Source organism: Curcuma longa, chromosome 13 (genome assembly GCF_044706935.1).
Source record: "Curcuma longa cultivar G26 ecotype Majalengka, Jawa Barat chromosome 13, ITB_CL_G26_1.1, whole genome shotgun sequence".
NCBI lineage: Eukaryota > Viridiplantae > Streptophyta > Magnoliopsida > Zingiberales > Zingiberaceae > Curcuma > Curcuma longa.
The window spans coordinates 9,946,710-9,972,364 of record NC_133873.1 but is presented as its reverse complement, the minus strand read 5'-3'; the positions used below and the strand labels follow the sequence as shown (position 1 = coordinate 9,972,364).

Genomic DNA, 25,655 nt, shown 5'->3' with positions numbered 1-25,655 from the left:
AACGGCACGGTCGATAATCGACGGCCCATGACCTACAGAAAAATAGGGATCAGAATAAGTAGAATTCCCATGGGCGGACAAATCGGGTCATTATCAATTGAAAAAAAAAATTATTATTAAAACTTGAATATGAAAATTTAATTAATAATTTTGCATCTCAAAAAGCTAAAAAATTTAATTTTAAAATTAGTATTTTAATTTATTTTAAAAAAATTTAAATCTACCATTATCAGTCTCAAGTCCGAATAAAAAAGATGAGAGAAAATTTTTTAAATAATAATTATCATTTTTTAAAAAAAATCACCTAGGGTCTCCAAGAAGCTTGAGCCACCCCTGACTTAGGGATGACGTCTCATATCATCATGTTGTTAAAGGATTTATAATACAAGAGCACATAGATTAGTATATGTTATATCCAAATGGAATTCATATATATCTTCATAATGGTTTGATATTGTCCACTTTGGATCCACGTCCTCATGATTTTATTTTTAGACTCCCAAAAGGCATTTTATTTTTGGACTTTACCCAAAAGGCTTCGTACAATGTGATATCTAAGCCTCCCCCTTAACGGTCCCAACAGACCTCTTATTGGTATGGAACCCAACGGATCCGTCCCCTTAATGGTCCCAACGAATCCTTTATCTGGGAGCAATGATATCACTGTTAGATCCAATGGAATCTATATACATCTCCACAATGGTACGATATTGTCCATTTTGGACTCACACCCTCATGGTTTTATTTTTGGGTTTTACCCAAAAGGCCTCGTACCAATAAGATATTTTCCATCTTATAACTCTAGGATCTTTTCCATATATTTTCAATGTGAAACTTTGATTATATTCTAACAATCTACCCCTCAAATAAAGGACCACTGGGAGTTCCTCTTAACATCCAACAGATCCCTTATTGGTACGGGTCCCAACAGACCCCTTATTGGTACGGGTCCCAACAGACCCCTTATTGACGGGTCCCAATAGACCCACCCCCTTAACAGTGCCAATAGATCCCTTACTAGGAGCTCCCATCACATGGACCCCCTCTGATACCACTATTAAATCCTGGAATTCATATATATCTACACAATGGTATGATATTGTCCACTTTGAACTCACGTCCTCATGGTTTTATTTTTGGATTTTACCCAAAAGGCCTCATACAATGTGATATCTAAGTCTCCCCCTTAATGATCTCAACGGACCCCTTATTGGTACGGATCCATTCCCTTAACGGTCCCAATGGATCCTTTATTGGGAGCAATGATACTACTGTTAGATCCGATGAAATCTATATATATCTCCACAACGGTACGATATTGTCCACTTTGGGTCCACGCCCTCATGGTTTTATTTTTGGATTTTACCCAAAAAATCTCGTACCAATGATATATTTTTCATCTTATAATCTCAGGATCTTTTCCATGTATTCCTAATGTGGGAGTTTGATTGTATTCCAACAGTATATGCATATGGTGAACCTTGCATGGGCACGCCAACTACTGTAGTTGTGGATGCAATCATGTCCTAAGCGGTAACCATGACCAAATTTGTATGCTCAATGGCTTGGAGGTCTATTGAAGTTCAAAGGATATATGAGATATCTAAGGGAGCACAACGCAAGAAATATTTAGCGGCATTGGAAAAACTTGTGGAGTTTGACTTCGTGTGATCAAGTTGGTTAACTTGATGGGTCAAGATCCATTGGGGGACCAAAGAATGATGGAATGAAACATTTGAGGACAAGAAACGTTAATGACGACGACAAGGACTATTAGCTAGATAAAGAGTGAAGGATGACACATAAAATGAGCTAAGGGCTTAGTGCATCTAAGAAACTTAAAACTTGTTAGGAGATGACTTCAATTTCAAAATTCAAGTTTCAAAGTTAAACTCTTGTAAGAGTTCAACAACTTGTATTTTGGGTTCAAAGTAGCTCTTAACTTAAGTGAGAATTCGATCATTAAATTAATCAATGTCAATGATATAGTCAATTGGAAGGTGTTCCCAATCGATTGGTGAAGTGAGTTGATTATTGAGTTAACTTAGGCTAGCCTATTTGAAGCTTAGTCGATTGGACAACTTGAGTCGATTGACGGTCATAAAGAAGATAGTTAATCAGATAGAGATGAGTTGCAACTGTTAGATCACTTACATGATAAAATAGAATAGTCGACTAAAGTCAAGTTAAATTAAGGTAATCTCTAGCTAGCCAATTAACCAACTTGTTGAGTGGAGTCAATTGAGAGATTCATTGGCTAACTAAAGGTTAAAGCGATCATGACAATAGGTGATTAGAAATTAGTAAGTTGATTGACTTGTGATTCAATAAAAAAAGTGAAGATGAAGAAGACTTGGAGGCTATTAAAAGAGAACCATGGAGAACTTACAAATATTGGCTATTTGTGTTTCTTATGTCTTTGAGCTCTCTCATTTTAATCCTAGTCCCAAGAGTTATGCTTCTTAGTTGGTTCTACTTGTTCTCGTTCATTGTAAGAAGACTTATAAGAGGTTTCTCTACCTCTAGAAGAATTAAGAAGACTTATAAAAGATTTCTCTACCTCTAGAAGAATCTGACAAGGGAAAAGCTAGTGAGGATTGGGAGTGACTCATCAAAGAATTATATGTTATGGAGTAAAAACTGTTAGGATCGGTTGGTTCGCTAGAGGGGGGTGAATAGCGTTTCTCGACTTTTCTTGTTCTTTCTCTGCACAGAGATTAGCGGAAGCAAAAATATAAAAGAGAAAGAAAGAGATCAACGCTAACCCGGTTTGTTTACTTGGTCTCCACCTCCGCAGAGGTGACTAATCCAAGGATCCACACGCACGCACACACCCGATACACTATGAATCTTCTCCTTCTCGAAAACCTCGAAGGCGGAGAAACCTTTACAACTCTTTAGATCTCCTCAAATATGATATGAAATATTGTTTGTGAAGAGAGGAAGAAAGCAGAGAATAGAGAACAACAAGTTCTCAGAAGAAGCACAAAAGAATGAAAGAATAGCAAAATTCTTGAGTTGTTCTCGCGCAGGCTTCTTTTATAATTTCTGCAACATCAGTCGACTGCTGGCAGGGCCAGTCGACTGATGCCTTCAATCGGCAATAAAATCTCGCATTAAAGCGCATTAAATGCTTGCCAATTTTCTGCAACGTTCAAATCGCAGTCGACTGTCCAAGACCAGTCGACTGGCAACAGTCGACTCACCATAACACCAGTCGACTGCCCAGTCGACTCCTGTCTTCCTCTGGCTCGACTGATCTTTCTGTGTGCGTCTGATTTATGAGCAGTCGACTGCTGGCAGGGCCAGTCGACTGGTGAAGCTGAAAAATCATATTTCAGCTTCTCTTGACCTAGACCTCGGCCTTCAAACATCTTCCACAGCCTCATGCCTTCCCTGCACTAGCTTGAGATGCTTCCATCAGCTTCGTCATGTCAAGTCCTTGCTAAGACTACCCACTTGGACTTTTCCTTGCCAAGACTACCCACTTGGACTTTTGCTTGCCAAGACTACCCACTTGGACTTTTGCTTGCCAAGACTTCCCACTTGGACTTTTGCTTGCCAAGACTTCCCACTTGGACTTTTGCTTTGCCAAGACTACCCACTTGGACTTTTGCTTTGCCAAGACTACCCACTTGGACTTTTGCTTTGCCAAGACTACGCTTGGACTTTCCTACAAACTTGCATCACACATGTTAGATCACAGGTATTGCCTAACTTCAAACATAGTTTAGCCAAACATTGAAACTCAATGCACTTGGGGCAAAGATTGCACTAACAAAAACTAATGGTTTTAAATCATGTTAGCACTTATGTTTATGCCTTTTATTTTCTATTGCATTGACCTTATTTGATTGGTTTTGCTAAAGCATTAGCAAGAGCAAGAATTGTAAACTGCCACCCAACCATCATCCTACCAATCATAACAATTTCTCCTCTAGTAATTATCAATCTTTTAATCCATTTGGGAGATACCAATCGAACACTTTGATAGGAGTTAGGATTGTTGGTATAATGTGGCTAGACTTAGTTGGGTAGCACACAAATCGAAGGATATGGAAGAATCCCCCCTAATGACACTAAAAAAATAGTTTATTAGCAACGAATTTTAGCGACAAATAATTTTTATCCCTGATTAGTAACAAAATTTGTGATAAAATACTATTTCGTCACTAATTGACGATAAATTTTATGATAAAAATAATTTAGTTGCGAAGTTTGCCACATATAAATTTTGTCGTTAAAATTATTTTCATTGCAAAAGTCGTCGTAAATTAGAAATGAATTATATTTTCGCCGCTAATTTAGTGATGAATCACGAATTCGTCGTGAAATTGGCGATGAATCACGATTTCATCGCCAATTTGGCAATGAATTTGACGACGAATTTTAATTCATCACCAAAAACCCTAACTTAACTCTTTCTTCCAATCCCCAATTTCATTCCCCAATCCCAGTCGATATTCCCACTTCCAATCCCACTCGCAATCCCAATCCCTGACAACTGCAACTACGACAGTGACATCTTAGGTGACTAAATCTCCAATAGTAAACTTTTTCCCCTCTCTCTTTTTCCCTCTCCTCTTCTCCCCTCTCCCAATGCTGATGAGCCTAATCGCTGCCGGCCACCAAGGATGGCCAACCGTTAAGGATGACCGACTGCTAATGATGGTCAATCGCTAAGGCCGGCCTGGCTCTAAGGCGGGCCAGCCGATTGGGTCGGGCGCGAGCTAGCCAATGGGGCAACATAATTAATGCCTATGAAATTGTTGAGTAGCAAGTCTCCAAGGACAAAGTCAACACGCCATTCGGTGTCTAGATCTATATCTTCTCATTCTTACTCAACATCTAAAGGACATTCTGTATCAAGGTATAATTGAAACATATAATTTACTAAGTTGAGTTTTGTTGATATGAGATTTTAAATTCATCATTTGTGCATTCATGTATTAATTGAATTTGCATAAACTCCCTAAAATACTATAATTGTTTCCCTTAAGTACTAACTATAAGCTAGTTGGTCTGTGTTTAATGCTTCCCCACAACCAAGCACATCATTTATTTTTCTTCAGTTGGTGTAAACAATATGGACCATGTTTATAGTATGTGAGCGTAGTGTATGCATGTCTATATTTATTTTTTGGATATCAGTTATATAGGAACATATTGAACTACACAATATACAACAATCATAACCAAGTCTTTATCCTCTTAGATACAATATAATCTTATGATTTTCGGCAAATGCAATAATGTACTAAAATCACTAAAGCAAAATTTAATTAATGAATATGAAAAGAAATTTCTAAACTTTCCAAGTGTGATGTGCCCTGTGTGAAATTTGAACACTTATTGTTTAAGAATTCGTCCTACTTTTTACCATCGCATCATAGCCTCAGAGGCGACACTAGACTATGTTGAATCATATCTCAATGTTATTCTCTCTTAGGGCATCCACAATACCATCAAATATTTCATCCAAATATTTGTGGTCCCCACGTCTATATCATCAATCAAATATTTCCTTCCTCAAATATCCCAACTTTCACAATCAAATATACCACAAATCAAATATTTATGGGTCCCACCTATTATCACTATCTCCTTCCTCAATAATGAATACTATCCCAACCACCCTACCTAATACTTTTTTTATTTAATTTAAACCATTAAAACCATTTATTTTATTAATTTTTATAAAAAAAAGGAAATCATCGGGCAAAACTCTTTACCCGGTGATTTCTATTCACTCCTCAAATATCCCCCTCCAATAGGGGATATTTGATACATGGGAATATTTCTCCAAATATCCCCTCAAATATCTCCTATTGGAGATGCCCTTAATGATTTCCAAAGTATGTATGTGCGTATTCATAAAAGGCATTTGCGTGCATCTATTCTCTTTGGACCCATAATTGCTCTGTCATTCCCTGTAACCACAATGTGACTAGCACCGAACACATTCACTTGGTGCCCTTTAGTTGTTAACCATGACTTTCCTATCTGATTACATCCAGTCTATGGTAGCCATCTACGTCACTGTTTACTTGATTCCTTCTGTATTATGCTAAAGTAGCCACTCATTCAGCTTATTTTATCAGCAAAAGGCAATTCATTTGGTTGCTGGCAGGCAATCATGGCCATTAATAATGCTAATCACGTCACTTGCATGTGTACCTTAAACTCATATTCTTATTAACAAAATGACGATGACTTAAGACTTAAAACAGAGTTTCGGTTATTTAATTACTTAACTCATTTAAAAGGAAAGGCCTGCCCAACTTTAAACCAAGTCTAAGAAAAACTTCACCACACTTAAAAGTTGAATCTCATATTAAATTATTAATAAGCTTATTTAATAAACTTTTAACACATTTTACAAAAACAAGCTAGCTAGTTTACAATAGATAATATAACGATGATCAGGATTCATTTCATTACACCAACTGATATATAATTATACTTTTCGTGTTTGCTTCTGTCTTGGAATTATTATAGAATGAATCAGTGATTGTCCAGAGTTGATTTGTCTTTGTCCTAACACATCATCCTCGGAGTCACTTGACAGTAACATAACGCAAAGTAAACTTGTGATTTGTTTTATTTATCTTTACTTAGACTTATTAACAATAAGCCTGAGACACGTAAGAGTTGGATATCAGTCCGAAGTCGCGTAGAACGTCGTCATAGTTCCTGCACATGACAATATATGCCTCTGAGTTCCAATTCGCTAGATGAGTTGACAATCCATGCATCTGGTTCTCTCTGACAACTGATAAGGAACCTGTCACTCAGACTGATATTCAAAAAATTCCAATCTGATTATTCATCCATGTACTCCAACTCGGTATGTTCTTCTGCAAGCATGTTTTGTCACATCGTCGCTTTTATCCCTGGCCATCTGTTCGGTTACGTGGGGGAACAATGCGCCCGCCCAGTAAGGAACCAAAGGAACAGCGCTCCGAGCAAAAGCAACCGCAAAATGCAAGTGCTGTGAGAGAAGGAATCACTGTGCAAGAATCCAAAAAGGACTGGTCGCCTAATGCCTTTTTTAAAGTCTTTCCGATGGACCTAAAGGCGAGATATTGTAGGGTAGCTTGTGACGATGCCTGAAGAAAGAAAAGCAACCGCTCGGCACACTACTCAATTCTACTCTACCCCCACCACTACGTTAGGCCCACCTCTTTGTGGCGTTGACCAGAAGCGACCAGTTCAATTTACTACAACCTTTGGCTGTGTTGAAATGATGCTTGTGGAGGACAATTTGGCGATCATCCCACCCATGCAGGGATTGCAGGTTAACAACGCATAACATAAAGGTTGAAGCAAAGCAATAATATATGTCCGAGGATGAGAGGACGAGGAATCGGTTTAGTGGCTATATTTTACACCTAGAGCACATGAAGAACACTAGTGTCTATATTTTACACCTAGAGCACGTGAAGAACACTCGAAGTTGATGTAATATTTGAAATTATTGCACATTTGCTCGTCTCGACTGGGTTTAAGGTGTTGACTTGTGATGCCAATTGAGACAAGGTGAGATTAAGAAGATGGGTGGGAGCATTGGGATTGTTTCAGAGTTGCTATGAGATTTTGGAGTGTCTCGTGGTTCTTCCATTTTGCGGCCTCATAATAATACCTCAACAGAAAATGTTATTTTACTTGAACATCATATTTATCTCTAGCCCAGTTCAGATTCCCATTATGACAAAAAGCACTGACAAGCACAATCTGATTGCACTTTAATTTGTATGATCTTAGAATGATACAACAAGGCATACCAGAATGGTACACCTGCTGGTTATGTTGAAATACGCATCACCTTTTTCCTTGATCCAATAAGTTAATAACTCTATATTTGTGCGGCCTCATAATGCCTACGGCCCTCTAAGAAAAAAAGAATCCTCTAAAATGATTCAGAAATATAAAATCACGGCACAGCACGATGAACGTGGAACGAAGTTTTCCACGTCTTGCGATTTTCTTTCCAAAGCATCTACACTGCAAAATGTGTCTATATTAACATATATCAGAATTCTGCAGTAACTCCAGTATCTTTTCCTATATGATTATAAAACAAACACAATTAAAGGCACAAAAATCTGAACAAACTCAACCAAACTCTCCACAATTTTCTTCCTTCAACAAAAGTTGTACGAAATGAGTGAACAATCCTAGTTGCATCGAGCAAAAAACATTCAAAGACCATCCTGTTACTCTGTAAACTTATTACAAATTTATCTTTGAAAATTATGTCGAAGAAGAGACTATACAAGGAGATAAATAATATATAAAAAACAGCAGCAGATGGTAGATCATTAGCCTACTACTATCCAATCTCGAGTCAGTTGTGATAAAGCAAACTTCATGATTCATATCTCCTATTTGCTCTTATTTTTCTTGACTCTGGCTTTTACCTTTGATTTTTCCATCAGGGTCTGGACTGTGTTAACAAAATTGCCCACGGCCATCACAATAAACAAGATTCCACAAACTATTACCTGAAATTAGAATTTCAGAGAACAGATCATTGTTAGGAACACAAGAAGAATGAAAAACATAAACTGATTTATTAAGAAAAACAAACACTGAATTAAGAGGAAAATGAGATTGCCTGCCACTCAGATACAGCTCCAACCAAAGCAGTGCGTAGTAATAGCACCCCAACATATGCTTCGAATCCCTGAAATTAAGGAATTTGGTCAATGTAAAACTTCATCAGTCGACTAGTATGCCTTGCTGCTCAACTTAAGTATATGCCATTTGAATGTTCGGTTTAATTCTCACAAAGAAGAAAAACAAGATAGTCATCTTTTAATTTAGAATTACATAATATCAACGAGTAGCACCACCATAAGACCAATACCTGTAAAGTGAAAAGGATTGGGCATAACAACAACAATTGACCTCGTACTCCAGCTGTTTCTCCCCACACAACATCCATTCTCTTTGCCTGTTCAAGGATAATATTCACAATTGCCACATTTAGCAATTATAGATTGAAAATTGCCCAAAATTAACTTCTTGAAAACCAGTACATGGATAATAAATCTTTGTTAAAGGGTAAAAGAAATGTTTTCACTTTTAACAAACCATCATAATATGGCTTCCTTTCACCCTGTTTCAGCATGTCATCTAATTTTCAAACGTCTTGGGTAAAGTGTAGGAAGAATGCTATCCTATGAGTTGTTGCTGGTCAATTGGTTTCATTCACAAATGTATATGTAGCATGGAGAATATATATATGGAGCATCTGTATTTTGTGTTACTTTCCTTCTCCCTCCCCCATCCTCTTTCTATCTCTCCATCCAAGTAAATCCAGCCTAAGAGCCAAACTTCAGCAAGTGAAGAATACTCACTTCAGCCATGCTTTTCCTGGTCACATACATTCGTCAGTTGCAGACCCTTAACAGAAGGCAGCATTTCAAAAGTGGGACCATAGGCATCATTCAGCAATGATGCTACTGTAAATTTATGGTAACAGCATGGCAGTGGCATTTCTTTTTGGAAAGAGAGGAAGATTAAACAGGGAAGAGCAGCCCTACTGCAGGCTCCTGATACAGGATAGTAGCTAAATGTTTGCATCCTTTGGAAGAGGTTGTTTGCAGGATGATGCATAAAATCTAAGTCCATAAAACCTGCACATAAATGACCTAACTATCCAAGTGAATTCTAATTCTTATTCAAACTGAACACAGTGACAAACCATGTGACTGCTATGACGTGATTGTTTGGGTTGATCATTATAAGTTGAGCTAACCTATCACGTTGGTACTTGATATAATAAATCTTCTAAGTATGTTTTTTTTTTTTTTAACGATATTGCACTAATTGATGCAAGCATTAAATTCTCTTAAAGCATAATGCAAGGAATATACAAGGACCTAAATGTATATCTCCATAATACAATCGAAATAGGGGTAGAGAAGGCTAATTACGGTCAATTAACCTAAAATTTCTGCATCACTCATATCAGAGCTACAAAACCAACTCTTGATTTTGTTCGTTAGTTCTTTCCATCGACCCATCAGCCTCTGTAAAGACATCATCTGCTCCTCGTCTTCCTGATGGACCAAAAACTCCAATGCTTTTGAGCACATTCTGCTTCTCAATGTCTTCTCATAGATTTCTGAAGAACAACATATTCTTCCTGTCTACTCTTGGGCTTTGAGATCCTTAAACTCTTTAGAGGCACCATAAATGACCAGAAAGTCCAGCTCACACCTAGACTACCTTCTTTGGGTTTTACAGTGCAATGGATCAACACTTAAACGTAAATACTATATAATAATAAGGATCTACTTGTAATTTTATATTGATGAATAGCAAACGCAGCTGAGGCATCTAAGGTCCCCCACCACAATTATTCTAATATGGAATGTGAGTTGTGATTCATAGACTAAGGCTAAGGGGATTCACCCAAATTTATAGTGTGAACTATCTTGACACTTTTCTCTTCTGACCAAGATTATTTCATTTCCCTCACCTTGATAGTGATCTTTTAATAGCCCTTCATCAACTCAACATTAAGAATATTTTCTTTTATTACAATCTTAGTGAAAGAAGATTTATATACAGTGATTTGTTGCTCATGGAAGGAAAAGGGAAGGAAAGGCTGATGTGTTGGTGCAATCATTTTCTAGCTTGGTCCTCTTAGACCAAGAGTTAAGAGTTTGTGTTTTGAAGTTTGGGCAATATGTTGTGCCTTAACACTTGGGCAATATAGTTTGATGTTGGAGCAATCATGTTTGGCAAATATTGAGTTTGAGTTAGGCTGATACGTTAAGTAGATCAAGGATAACTAGAAACTTACCTTAGATGAAGTTCAAGTGAATTAAGGTTGATTGGATACTTAGCAATAGTGAAAGTTCAACATATGTTGGTAATGGGAAAAATAAGTGAAAAGTCTGATATTAGCAAGTGGAGGTCCAAGCAGGTCAAGGTTCACCAAATACTTTGATTGACAAGTGAAGTCTTAACAAATCTATTAGTGTAATCGACTTCTGGTCAAGATTGATCAGGTTGACCAAGCTCGAGTTGACTCGAATTGAGTTTCAATGTTTGATTAATATGTTAGTTGATTAAGTGAGATGTTAAGTAGGTCAAGATTGATCGGACACTTAATAGTAAATCAATATATTTGTTGATTAGAGCGAAAAGTCAAATAGGATGTCTAACGGTGGAGAAGTCCAAATAGGTCATGGTTGATTAAACACTTGACGGTTAATCTAATTGAAAGTTGACAAGAAGAAAGTTCAAGTGGGGCACGGTTGACTAGATAATTGACGATCGGAAGTCCAATAAAGAGTTAACATGAGACGTAAAGTCCAAGTAGGTCAAAATTGACCAAACACTTGACAATGAAGGAAGTCTCGGCAAATCAAAAATGGCCAAATGCTAGGCAAAGGAAGCCCTGGTAAGTCAATAGTGATTGGACGCCAAGGAACCAATCGACCCGACAGGTCAAGGTTGATCGGATGTTGGGTAAAGAAAGTTTAGTAGATTGAATTCAATCGAATACTAGACAACGATGAGGTCCTAGTAAATCAGGGTTGACCTATATGAATCATACGAGGAAGTTCCGAAAATATGAGGATCCCTTAGTAAAGGTATTTGGTGTGAACAATATTTTTCGACATTATGAATAATGTTTAGGGTCTGCAATAATATTTAGGGTTTCTGCTACACTATTTAGGATTCCCATTACAGTGTTTAGGGTCTGCTACAGTAACAATCAATTAATCAACAGTAATAGTCGATAGTTAATATAGCAAACAGAAAGTTAGAAAATCAATTGATCAACTCAACTAATAATGATTAGTCGAGTTGGGCAGTCCATTGTTACTGTAGCAAATAGAAAGTTAGAAAATCAATTGATCAACTCGACTATTGTTACTGTAGCAAACAGAAGTTAAGAAATTGATTGATCAATGTTGATCAATCGAGTTGAGCAATCAATTGTTAGCGATGTTGTAGCGAGCAGAAAGTTTCATAATCGGTTGAGCATGAATCGATTGATGAACAATAACTATCGACTATTCATGGTCAAATTAGAGTCTCGATAAGAGCCGCTCTACAAGTGCAACGATCGATTTCAATAGAGCAATCGATTGATGATGATGAATAGTCGACTGATAGGCAAAAATAAATCTCGATCTGAAACTTCGAGAAGGTTTTCGAGACTAATTCTTGAGGGTTTTGGAGGAGTGATCTTGCATTTTCAAACCTCAAAAGGTAATTCAAAGTGACCATTAGCGATCAAAAACAAAGATTTAGTTTGTAAATTATTTCATGTGCATTTGATTATATTTGTATGTGTATCTTTGTTTTTGTGTTACATTGCTTGTATAACAACAAATGTTGTAAAAGGTTTCTTCACCTCTGAAAAGTATCCGGCAAGAATAGAACTAATGGTGATTTCACTAGGATAGTAAGCCGTGGAGTAAAAATCAGGGGTTCCAAATCATGTTAAATTGGTTTGTCTCTTGTCTTATTCCATGTTTATTTGTATTTCTGCTATGTTAGCATTTTGTAGACGAGCATGACATTTGAACGAACACAATCGAGTCGGACGAAATCATTAATCACTATTTACCCTTCTCCCCTAGCGACGTCATCGATCCCAACAAAATCAAAGTTGACTAGCTAGGGAAGTGATAGTATCAGAGGCTAGACCTTTAAACAAGTGGAAGTTATAGTGAGTCAAGGTGAACCTAAGGCTATAAAAGTAGAAGTTTTGGCAAGTTAAGGTGACCCTAAGGCTCGGCAAGTGAAAGTTCTAGTGAGTCAAGGGTAACTCACAATGGGCAGATGGTGAAATCTTGATGGCTAGTTCTCTTGGTAATGGTCTTTTAATAGGTCAAGGTCGACTAATCCCCGAAACACGATCTTTTGGCATAAGAAGTCACAAAAGCACGGCTCAAGGCGATGAAGTATCAAAGTTGTGGTCTCTTGGCAAGGAAGTCTAAGAGAGACGAGAGTCTACAAGTAGCATGTACTCTAAGTTTTGGGTAGATTTGACTTAGGAGAGGGCTCAGCCTTAGGTTTGGTGAAGTCTATGTTTCAACGACTGAAAGTTAGTCTTAATCGATTAATGATTGAGTTGACTAAGCCATTGATTCAGGCTAAATTGCCAACGAACAAAATTATGTTTGTAGGTCACTCGACTATGGCAAGATCAATCAAATGATGAGTTGAGTGGGAATAGTCAACTCTTGGAACGACAAGAATCTAAATTAAAAAAGTACAAGATTGGCTGCGACTATCATATGACTCAAATGCTATAATAGGTCAATCGACTAACTGGATGATCAGTTGTCTCAATGGTTAACAATCAACCAAATCTAAGATCAATCTACTAAGCTTATACGATGGAGCATTTGGTAGCATTTACAAGGAATGTGAATGAAAGCATTAGTTTCATGTAAGTGTTGTGTAAAATTTAAATTGCATCATTTCAACCTACACCCACCTCAATCCATTAAAGAACATTTATTGGTTCCCTAACATATAATATAGATAGATACCATTAGATTCTAATTCAAAGACCTCCTTTCATGTCTAGTAACTAAGGTTTAAAATATTATTGTATGTCATATCATTCTAATACCGTGTTATCATGATAGTTGACACATTAAAGCATATGAAGATCAACTTTTTATGTTATAATCTTTTTTTACATAGCTTGTCTACGAAATATAAGCCTTTAGTAATTACGTTAAATTTAAAAAAAATTAGATCAAAAAATTACAAAACTATAACAAGCATCTTCACTATGATTCTACCTTCCTACCAAAATAAAAATGGGTATCATGCATCAAATTAGAGTATTGATCTTGTAGTATTTTGATATGAGATTTAACACTAATTTTTTAAGACCCAAATTAGATAATTCTTCCAAGACATTTGTTATCAAATTGAATACTACCCATGTCCATGAGTATATTTCAGATAACTTTTGAGTGTTGAAGTCATGGTTGGAATCTTGAACCATGTTAAACAACATAGTTGAAACATATTATTCTAATAAATTATAGACAGATCTATTCGACATAGAAAATCTTTGTTTTGGCATCATGTCGATAATGTTGTTGAATATCGTATTGCGTCAATACTTGACACTCTTTAGCATGCTAAATGAGATATCAAGATTAATTAAAATAATATTTGTTATTTTTTATAGCTCATGTTCATACAATATAGTGCCAAAATTGTATTCAGATAAGGCATTGTGTCCAAACTTAAGTATTTAACTTATCTTCTCTTCCTTTTTTTTCTTCATCGTCTTCCACCATCGGCCTCAAATTTGATATCAATACCATGCATTGGAATATCAATACGATACCAAAATAATATCATTCTTGTTAAACACCAAAACTCTGACACAACTCAGGATTTTAAACCTTGGTTGGACTGTAACAATATGGATACATCTTGATTTCTTAACATTTTTAGCACTCTACTTTATTGTTGGTGGTGCTCAGATTTGTGCTTCCCCTCCCTCTTTTCTTATAGCGTAGCAATTCAAGTTGGCAAGTCATAAAAGGGTTGTGTTTTGTGGACCCACATGTTTAATATAAACTCAAACTCAACCTAGAGATGCCAAAATGGACTAATTGGACTGAGCATGGCCTGGTCCCAGTCGGCCAGTTTTCTATATACTAATATATCTGAACATATACTCACTATATTTTTTTCAATAAAAAAACAATTATTCTTAGATGACCAATACAGAAAATTGATTTAAACAGGGGAAGAACTGTAGGATGCAACACTACCTTTCCCAAAGCAATTCGAGTATAGAGCCTCTGCCTTTGGTACCTATTTTGTAAAAGCATTGCAAAACCTTGCATAACAGCCCATGCCAAAAATAGTTGGACACCTCTCTGCATAGAGTTTGTATTACATTAGACTAAGAGTATATAAAAGAAAATTCCTACAAAATCATGAATGAAATTACTACCTGCTTGAAGTTACAATCAGGTTCCCCTTTTATCTCCCACGTGAGACTAATAAGGGCCATCAACATGGCACAATAATGATGGTAAATCCACCTTCATAAACACAACTAATGAATCTAGAGTGCATTGCCAAAATAGATTTCAGAAAACACTTATCAATAATCAACTAAGGTGACCCCAAGTTCAAATGGAAATAAAATTTAAAATTTCTTAAAACATAAAATTTGAAGAGAAATTGGGACTAATTTAATTGAAAAATGATATTGTATTAAATGCCCGTGAACCATCACTAGATAAGGAAATAAATAGAAAGTGTAAATTAAAAATAGATCTGATTCTGCACAAGCAGTGGTAGAGAAAGCAAGAAGCTTTCCTGGGGTAAGTCGCATGCATGAAGAATCAATAAGCATGATTGCTTCAAAAAGAATATACAGCAAAAGTATGCATATAATTTAGATTTGGATATCTACTATTCGTCAAATAGTCTAGGGAAATCATAAGATTATATAAGTGAGAGAGATTAGGATGCCTCTCATAACAGGATGAAACAAGTGTCAAATTGCGTTTTCAATTTGCATTTTTCATCAATTATTGATTGATTAGGTTTCCAAGTTCAAGAGTATGTATGAAAGGAGATATCTACTTGAAACTATGCAGAGGTAAAAAAAACTAATAATCATGCATTGAAGTTTATGAAGTAACCAAAATAAATAAATAATAATGCATTGTAACCAAAATCCACAAATTTATATTGTATGAAAACAATCAAATTTATAAAACATGATTTAGCACCATAATCAAACAAAATTCAATAGAGCTTTTAACCAAATTGATTTAGCATGAGATAACTCTCCAACATAGATGAATTAGAAATCTCATTGAGCAACAAAAGCTCACAAAGAAAAGATCTACAATGGGTCTAGGACATTTTTTATAGAACAATTAAAGGGCAGTCTTCTTAACTGATCCTTCAAGAGACAAGGACTACTTCACCCTAAAAGTTTTAAAAAATTAAAGCAATCTTGTAAAATTTAAAACTTTCTAATCCACAAATTTTAATTTAAACTTCCTAATTTTAACATATCTAAACCCTAATTTAAAGTGCTTCATTCTCCCTAAACCATGGAGAACTCCAAGTTGTCAATATTCATTTCCAAGCGTAAATCCTTTAAAAATCACCTCAACAACTTTGTTAAGCATGATTTCTTCTTATCATTACTTGGTTGAGCTTTCCCATGAGTTGGGAACTACTCCAGTTTTTTTTTTTGTCAATCTAACACTTGAGGAACTGAGACAATTTTATTTCTTCCTTTTGATTGCTCTTTCCGATGAGAAAAAAACATTGTGACTGATCAAAAGATGAAAACATTTTTTGTTAGCTCTTTTATGAAAGAGTCAAGTAGAAGCATGAACGTCTCCATGAAATTTTGCATCTGTAATTTGAAAATTGAATTAATACTTTAAAAAGTTGATAAATCTAATAAACATGCATTAGAATCAATTTTCTAACCATTAAAGATGGTGGAATGAATGTAATTTTTTTGCAATTTTTATGGGATTCTTTGGGATAGTGAATTCATACACATACTCAATATTTGTTATGGTTGTATTTAAGTCTAAAGGGCACATATAGTAATCATTACTTAACTCGACCTTCTCTCATTATCAATATGTGTATCTCTCACGCACAGATTAGAATTTTTTATTTTGGTGGATAAAAGTAAGCAATGAAACCAAATCAATATCCTGACCAAATTTAAACTCGAAAGTGACTATAAATGAAAACATATTTGTATATTCCTTAATAGCATAGTCAAAAGATTTAATCAATCGGTAAAAGTGAAGTTTGTATTCATAATGTATCCTTTTGTTCATTCCATCTAGTTGGTTCTTTTGTTCCCTTAGGGTTTCATGAAAAAATTGTGTATCTAGATTATGATTGATATGTGAAATGTTTCTTGTCCATGGTGAGTTGTCAAGAGCTTAGTTAGGAAATTAGATTAAAAGGACCATAAGAGGATTCCTTAGAAGGTCTGAATATAGAATCATCAATTTGAGAAGACAAACCACTAAATTTGGTATGATTGGTGTTGTATTGGATGCTTTATAATGGGAATAGTTTATCAGGCAACTCTTTTGAAGTTGTATTCTTGGACTTCAAGAAAGGAGGGACCACTATAAAATTTAAAAGTTTTGATCTTTAAAGACTTAGTGATGTAGTGAATTTTCTTGATGAGTAAATCATCAACGAGCTCACTCTAGTTAATTATTGAGGCTCAATTACAGGTCCTTTTGATTTTGTGCCAAGGTTAGATTCTCTAGGTTTCCAATTTTCCTCTAAAGTTAAGGATACATCATCAAGTGAATTTTCTAAAAGTATATCCTTAGGATCATTCTTAGAGAACGACTAACTCACGCAAAGTGGGATTTCTACTTCTATTTCTTGAAAAACTAAGGTTAACACTAATATTAAATCATTTCCTTTCACTAGGGGCCTAAAGGATATTCATTGATAATTGTCGATTAAGTTTTACTTTGTAAGGATGAAGTATGATGTTGTTTCCTTGTATTTTTTCATTAAACATGTTTGAACAAGAGATCATCTATTACAGATGACATGAGTGATGTTCATGGGGAGCCATCACTTTATTGGTGCAAAAGCTCTTTGAATGATAACCAAAATATTCCTTTGTAATGAAAATGGATGTTTGGTCTACCCATACAACTTTACAAAGAATCGGATGAAGTTCTAGTATGAGTTGGATTCTATCAAAGGCCTTTACAGAAGCAACATTAATGCAACCACCATAGATGTATGAAAAACATTAGCGTGCTTCGATGTATCATCTAATGTATGTGAAGTCGCATAGTTTAAAATTTCATTCTGTGCTAGGCAAAATTTACCATTCCGTTTGTTGTTCGACACAGGCACTGCTGGCCGCCACGGAGTCACAGAGGTGCCACAATCCCGCAACAAACTCCGTTGTGGAGACCATTGCGACCACCATGGGACATAGTGGGTACGCCCGCTGGTGCGTGAGTGACAACGGAGTGCGACCACCATGGGTCACAGTGGGTACGCCCGCTGGTGCGTGGGTGACAGCGGGGACGCCCGCCGGCATGCGGGTGGGATGGAGAAAACAAATTTAAATTAATAATTTCAATTAACTTCTAGTTATAAATAAAATAATTGATACAGGAGGATCCACTGATGCAGAAGGATTTGAAGATTTTTATTATTATTTCTAATAATTTATTTTTTTTTTTTTTTTTTTTTTTGATAATTAAGATATTTTTGATAATTTCTATCTTTTGTATTTATTTTATTTAAGTCTATTTAGGAATGTTAAGATTTTTTTCTTCTATTAGAATTTTTTCCTTTCTTTGTCTTAGGATTTTTGGTCTATTTAAGCAATTGTTTATTGATGTTTAGAAGAAGTTTTTGGTTTAATAATATTTTCAATAGTCTCGTTTATTTTCCTATCTATTCTGTTATGTTTTTGAATCAACATATTTTAAAAGATTATTTTAGGTGTTCGCAGTCGATCAATGGAATCAATACTGCCCACAGGATAATCGTTATCCTGTTCGATGTCAGTTGATATCAGAGCTCTTTGGATCCCATGAATGATCATTATGGTCGTAATTATGGTCGTGATAGGCAAGTTCCGGTTGAAGAAGTCTCGTACCGTAATAGTTGCACCTAAGATGAAATACTTGAAGATCTACAGAGGCAAATCACAAAATTATCCCAGCATCTAGCGGCACAAGATCGTACAAGTCGTAAGTTCATTTATTCCCCTTTTAAAAAATCCTTAATTTCCAATAGAAGAAAGATGTCGAAGTGCAAGTTTGATTTTAAGGAATTTGAGATCAACCACCCCACCACCTACTTTGAGAGAACGTTAGCTCCACGATGCCTCTACATCCTCCCTTCCTCTCACGACGATGAAGACAATTATCAGGACGTGGACCTCGACAACATTGAGTACAACCAATCCTTCTCTCCCAATCGTTCGATCACAAGAGGCGGCGGAGACGACGACAAGATTGAAATATTTAGTGATTTAGTATATGATGATGATGATGAAGCAGTTTATGTGAATTCAGAGAAGGGTCGTGCCCTACACCTCGAGCAATAGCCAATTCTCGAATCCATCACCGACGTCAGCAACATCGATGTCGTCCTAGAGAAAGCCACGGAGGTCGATCATGTATACTCCTTTGATAACCACTCTACTAATGTCCTAATCAATATAGAGCAATGGACATGGATGAAATGACGGAAGAGAAACAACAAAAATATCAATCAGATATTCATGGTGGAGGATTTAAAATCAAAAGGATCTATTGAAAGCATGACAGTAGAAAATCATGGAAGAATTCTAGGTAAGAAGCAGTTAGAGAAAAGCTCCAAGGAACCCGACACCTCAGCTACTGCTAAAGAAATTCATTTTCAGTCAAATATATTTTGCTACATTCACCAAACCATCATTCCTTGTTGGAATATTAGAAAATGCAAGAACTTTCAAAGATGATCTTCCCAAGCAAGAGAGATCTGAGCAATTTCTCAAGGATAAGTACAAAGGAGGTTTGCGATCTACACAACCTTCAAACATCATGTCAGAGGATGATCGTTTTCAGGAGACATTGGCCTTTGAAGTTGTAGCTGTGCCAGTATCTTTACCTGATATGGCTTTGTCATCTTCTTTTGACGCAGTGATAAACCTCAACAAGGTTGAGAAGTCTCTAACTATTTGTGTTGATGATATAAATACGTAGGTTGCTGACGCAAACAATTAGAAGATTGAAACTGACGAAGTAATCAACTTGGTTGAAATACAATCTGCTGATGAAATTGATGTGTGCAAAATTGATTTTCAGTTTCTCAAATTTGGAAATAAAGTGGCATCTGGATCACCAAGGATTTCCAAAATCCAATAGCTGTTAGTCAGATTTTGTTGAGTTGATATCAGAGGATCTTCCTTCTGGGCTACCACCTGACACTACTCTAAACTCGAAGATGAGCATTTTTCAATCCGAGGTGACTGATGCAAGAGGATCCGAAGACAATATACCCTTCTTGTGTTAGATTGTTTAGGTCTTCCAAGTTAATTTAATAAATTTGGGTTGATAAGTAACAATGCTTATTAAATAAAAAGACATAATACACTAGTAAACAATAAAGGAAGAGATTACCAAACACCTCAAAGAACCTTTACAAATCCCTAACCAATATCCAAGTCTTGTGGCAAGAGCAAAAGCAATAGAAGAAGCTGGATTAATAGGCTACCAAAGGAAGGCAAGTAATTGGACATCAATCTGCTCCCATAAAGCTTGTGTACTCAGATTTCAGCAGCCTAAGAGTGAGGTAGTCTAAGTGACTTTAGCTTATGAATCATACTTGAATTATTGTAGCCCACAAAAGATAGTTCTTTTCATTCATCTCCATAGTGATCATCATAAAGTTAGAAAAGCTAGAACCTAGAAAGATTGGTGGTAAGAGGCTAGAAGGTAGTGAAAAAAACAACATTTTAAATCAAGGAGAGACCTTTAGAGTTCACCAATCTAGGTGATTCAATGCCCAAAGAGAGACTGACACTAACGTTCTATCAGATAAGGGTGGTGAGCAACAAATGTCACAATAAAAGTAGTGGAGACAAACGCGTGATCCAAAGATAGGAGTGTCAAACAAGCCAAAGGTCCTAAGTAATCTGTGTTCAACTTCGATCATCCTCTTCCACAAATGGGGACTATAAGTAGTAGATCAGGCTAGAAACGTAAAGGAAGAATCAAAAGAGACAAAAGTGAAAGGAGGCACTATCAGAAGAGGCGGCATCACATGAAACAATGTAAGAGACCATGCTTGTGGACAACATGGTCTCATGCCAAAAACTATTGAATCTTTAACCATATTGAATCGTGAATCAAAAGTTTCAAATAAAAAATTAAAAATTTGTTAATAATTATAATTTATTTAGAATAATTTTGATATCTAAAAAGTTAGAATAATACAAAACATTTAATAACATCATAAAATAGATAAATTAAATGTTATATTCATAATAAAAAAATAAGTGCATATCCTCAATAATTTACAAATTATTGCTTAGTTTGTTGCATTAAGAATTAAAACAAAATAAGCAATAGAAGTTTTTTCATCAAATGCTTATGCTTTTAACATAGATTAGTGTCCTCAAGTAGAAGACAACAGACATGACATGACTTTTGAATCACAAACAATTACACTCGTATTGTTATTCTATGCATCAACTTAATAAAATTTATTTTTCATAAGCATTGTAAAGTGTCAAGTTTGCACCAGCAACCGTCAACTCAGTCTATGATTTTTTTTCTCATTGTTAATTAATATTTCACTTAATTTACCATTATACTACTATTGTATAATATAAAATTCATCATTTTCCGTCTTTTATAATAATTTTGAATTAAATTGTAGTGTACTCATTTTAATTTAATTTCTTAATGAGTTGAATTTCCTTTTAGTTGGTTGAATTTAACTTTAAATGGATTCTCTCTTATTTATAGAATTGTTGAAAATAAGATTTGTATTGAATTATATAGAACCAAGCTAAAATTGTAGCACTTATTATATAAGAATCTTATTTTTATATGTGAAATGTATTGAATCATATGATTCTAACAATTATACTTCATACACCAAAGTGACATGATATGTGGTGATTGGTGTAAAAGATGAGTTTTTGAAGAGGTTAACCATAGCTACTCGAAAAACAAAGTGACAACATGGCACAAGGTAGTGCATAATGCAAGCAAAGCATCTTGGTCTCAATGTTATATAGGGAATGATGTGGCTGCAAGGACATTCCTCTATTGTGTGAGATCCCTAGGTCAAGCAAAGTATGAGGGTGATCTCAATGTTAAAAGTTAGTAGAGAAAAAGTTGAGCCAATCATGACAACCAAGACTCTGATACCATGTAGTGATGGAAAATGATTAGGGTTGGAGTATTGTAATAGTGTTCGATATTGTATCTTTACATTTACCCCTCGTAATATATCGTATTTGCAAATTAGATCCCTAACTTAAACATATTTAAATAAGGTACTAAGCAAATGTGAATAAGAGACCTTAAAGCTACATCATTGTCAGAGCACAATGGTTGATGTTTAGCTACACTAGAAGACACCATTTAAGCTCAGCGATTGGGTTGCTAGTTTCCATAAGCATTTCATGCCAAATCATAGATAACTTTCTATAGACCAACACCTAGCCATGCCCATAATCCATAGTCTTGTCTCTAACAAAAAAAAACTCAATATATTTTTGATGATGATGGACAAGTTGAATAAGGCTTCACTAATGATCATGTTATAGTAAAGAATTAAATGAAATTTGGATAAATAATATCAACTCCTGCTTCGTACAATATTTTACCTCATGGGTTTAGTGCTTCAATAATAGTATGGTTCACAAGCACACACTATATAAGTTATAAAGATAACAAGATAAACTAATTCCATTGTAGGAGACTCATGGACTTGAACTTTGTTAAATTATGTCTCAAGAATCAAAATATAGAGAGAAACAGTTCCATAGAAAGTAGATCCATCAGAATTTGAAGTAAAGTCAATTAAAGAAAGCATACTCAGAGAGTTTGGTCAATTATGTGAGATCCGAGGGGCTTTGTGGCAAAGTGCAGATTTCAAACCGGCTTTGTTGGGAGTATTTTAATTCTATTGCTATCATGGCACTACCGCTCCTGCCCCAAATGGAGAATAGTCTCACATCCAATGGTGCGGAGACACCTCAGGATCAAGACCAAAAAAAAAGAATTTGGCTCTACAATAGCAAATTAACCATACTTGATAAAATGACTAGACTTTACAAATAGTTTGCTATTTGAGATAGTTCAACTGAACAACAAATTTTAGAGGGATAAATCGAGTTAGGGTAATGCAGTACAAACCCTAGTCTACAATATCAATATCAAGCCATAAGATAGCATCAAAATTTTCTACAACTAGACATGAGATTATAGTAATGAACAAACATAAGGCATAAAGCATTACCAGGGCCTGATATCACTTCCATTTGCCCTCAGTACATTCTCTCTCAAAGCTAAACTTGTATACAGAAATAATAGCCAAACCTACAGATACAAAGTAAATCAAGTATATTTATTTGACATTTCACATCATGCACACGAAGTTGAGATTAAACTTAGCATGTATTGTGGCTATACTTGGTAGAGTTGGACTGGCAATATAGGGAAGCACCCATCCCAAATCCAGGACCTCAGAAGAAGTAAAGTGGAAGGAAAAAGAACAAACAATATGGCTGTCCTGTCCTGATAATAAGACAAATAAAGCATCAACAAGATTTAATTCCCTAAATTTTCATAACAATATCAAAACTATTAAGTCAACAATATACAATCTTTGAATCATTATGTCTTTCCTTGTCAAAATTTGCCTGTACAAATGCCCAAATATTTCTACACCATATATATCAAGACAAATGTGAAACCTAAGTGCAGATGAGAAATTTTCTCAACTAGGTGACTTATTGAGCTTATAGACTTTTATTAGTTATTATGAAAAGTAAAATTGTTTAGTAGGAGAAATCACAAAGTGGCATTTGGTATTTCAATGGTAATAAACAAGAACCTGTAGGGATCGCAAAGACCCTCGTGGAACCTCATAGAAGAAAAGTTTGATTGCCATGAGGAGAAAGAATAAGCCGAAGTCTAACTGACGGACAATACAATTATGGGAAATTAAGAATTATCCTATCCTAATGAATACTAGAGATCAAAAGATTGGTACCAAATTATACAAAATTTATTAGTATAACTTGATAAAAGAGGAATATCTGATGTGGATTGACTTACACACTATTTCATGGAAAGGGGAAATTGGATGATAGAGTGCTAGAGAACGAATTTGGTGCTCAAAGCTTGACCAAAAGGAAGCTACTCTTTCAGTCAAACTGGTCAACATGTATAGACTAGATTTGCATGTGTTCTTCCTAGCCACACAGAGCACCATCATTGGATGAGTACTCATTTTGAGGCTTATAAATGGGAAACCAAGACTAGATTTTTAAAAGATATTTGGGTGGAAGATTATCAAGAGTAACTTGTAATGTCTAGACAATTGGGGTGACAAAATACTCGTCACAACAGGACTTCTACATATTCACAACCGTGGCACAGTTAGCCCTGTCCCATTCTAAAGTATAGATAGACATCAACTTGACCACTGTAACTCAAAGTAATCCTATCTCTCACCTCAGATGTGTTGCTCCTAACTCGGCCGAAACCAACTAATGCCATCTGAAATTCAAGCACTTCAGTGGAACTAAGCACATCCATAATCCAACTAGCCCAAATTCTACTGTAGCTGCACTTACAAGCATTCCACTGTGCTGTCTAACAATGACCATACGGCATATGCAGATGGACCTAGTGGAGTGATTAACTTTTGCTATCAATACGATTGCAATGTGTATTCTGTTTGTTGACAGTTTTTGTGAAATTCAATTTGTTCAATTAATAGTTTAAAATGCATCTCAGCTGATCAACAACTATGATTAAAGTTATCTAAAGTAAATCATGAATGAAATAATGATGCCACAGAAAAACTAAAATGGACTTAATTAATTCAATAAACAGGGAAGAATCACACTTTGTAGTTGTTATACTCCTCCTTTACTTTCAATTGAACGTCTTTCCTGGCAGCACGTACATTCACAGGGCCAAGAAACATCTTCAGAAACTTACCTATAACAAGACGAAGACATATAAAGCCAAACACGCTCAGTCAGATAAACCATTAAACGAAAAAAAAAAGAAAGAAAGAAAGAGATAAACACATCCAGCTATTCTAAAGGATGACAATAGTACCCTGAGTCTTGCCAGGAAGAAGAAATGCAGCATCGCCCTCGCTGAGTGCATAACTTGCTCTATCCAATTCCTCCTCCACCTGAAAACACAGATCTGCATCGATATGTTCAACAAGCTCTCATTAAATAAAACACCAAGACTGGAATTCGACCACCTTCTCGGCGACCGTCGGATTGACCTCCCGGTTTTTGATGGCGGTGCTGAGAGAAGATCGCAGCCTTCGAAGATCGGATTCAAGCGCCAGCGCGCGCGCACGGAGGGATTGCTCGTCGGCGGAGGTCCTGGAAGTGAGAGTCGCGGCGGCGTCGTGAAGCTCGCGAGCGCGATCCGCGAGCCGCGCTGACTCCTCGACGACGGCCCGTTCGGGAGGGCCCTCTCCGCCGTTGGCGCCAGCGAGGGCTTCCATATCTCGCGCTGACAGCGGGGGGTGAAAAGGCAGAAAAATAACGGAAGCGATCGAGAGGGAGAGGGAGAGGGAGAGAGCGAGAGACGATGGAGCGTGCCGTGCCCTCGATTCGTTTTCCACTTCAAGTTGCCCTTTCTCCACTTTTGTGGCTGAGCATTAAAGAAGAAGAAAAGAAAAAATAATTGCGGTGAAGATTCATAGCTGAGAGGATCCAACGGCTTGAGGCTCGAGATGGTTATATCATGCGGGCTGTCGATGTTAATTTTCCACCAATGGGATTGCGTACGTTGTTAATCAGCTGATTTGATCGCTAATAGAGTGGGTAATTTTTTACTCTTTTTCGTTAGTATTTAACTACCAGATAAATAAAATAACCAACACACAAATAAATGCGCAAC

At 36.0% G+C, this 25,655-nt stretch overlaps 1 protein-coding gene across 1 annotated transcript; it reads right to left on the bottom strand.

Moving 5' to 3' along the window:
• Positions 1-8,106: 8,106 nt before the first annotated feature.
• On the bottom strand, positions 8,107-25,377 carry LOC141844119 (uncharacterized). The gene is made up of 10 exons (XM_074732126.1): positions 25,006-25,377; positions 24,852-24,930; positions 24,634-24,728; positions 23,190-23,294; positions 23,017-23,096; positions 14,966-15,056; positions 14,781-14,888; positions 8,870-8,956; positions 8,618-8,686; positions 8,107-8,504 (listed from the first exon to the last, which is right to left on the bottom strand). Exons 1-10 carry the CDS (start codon positions 25,255-25,257, stop codon positions 8,385-8,387), a joined length of 1,086 nt encoding a protein of 361 aa, XP_074588227.1. The 5' UTR covers positions 25,258-25,377; the 3' UTR covers positions 8,107-8,384.
• Positions 25,378-25,655: the final 278 nt, after the last annotated feature.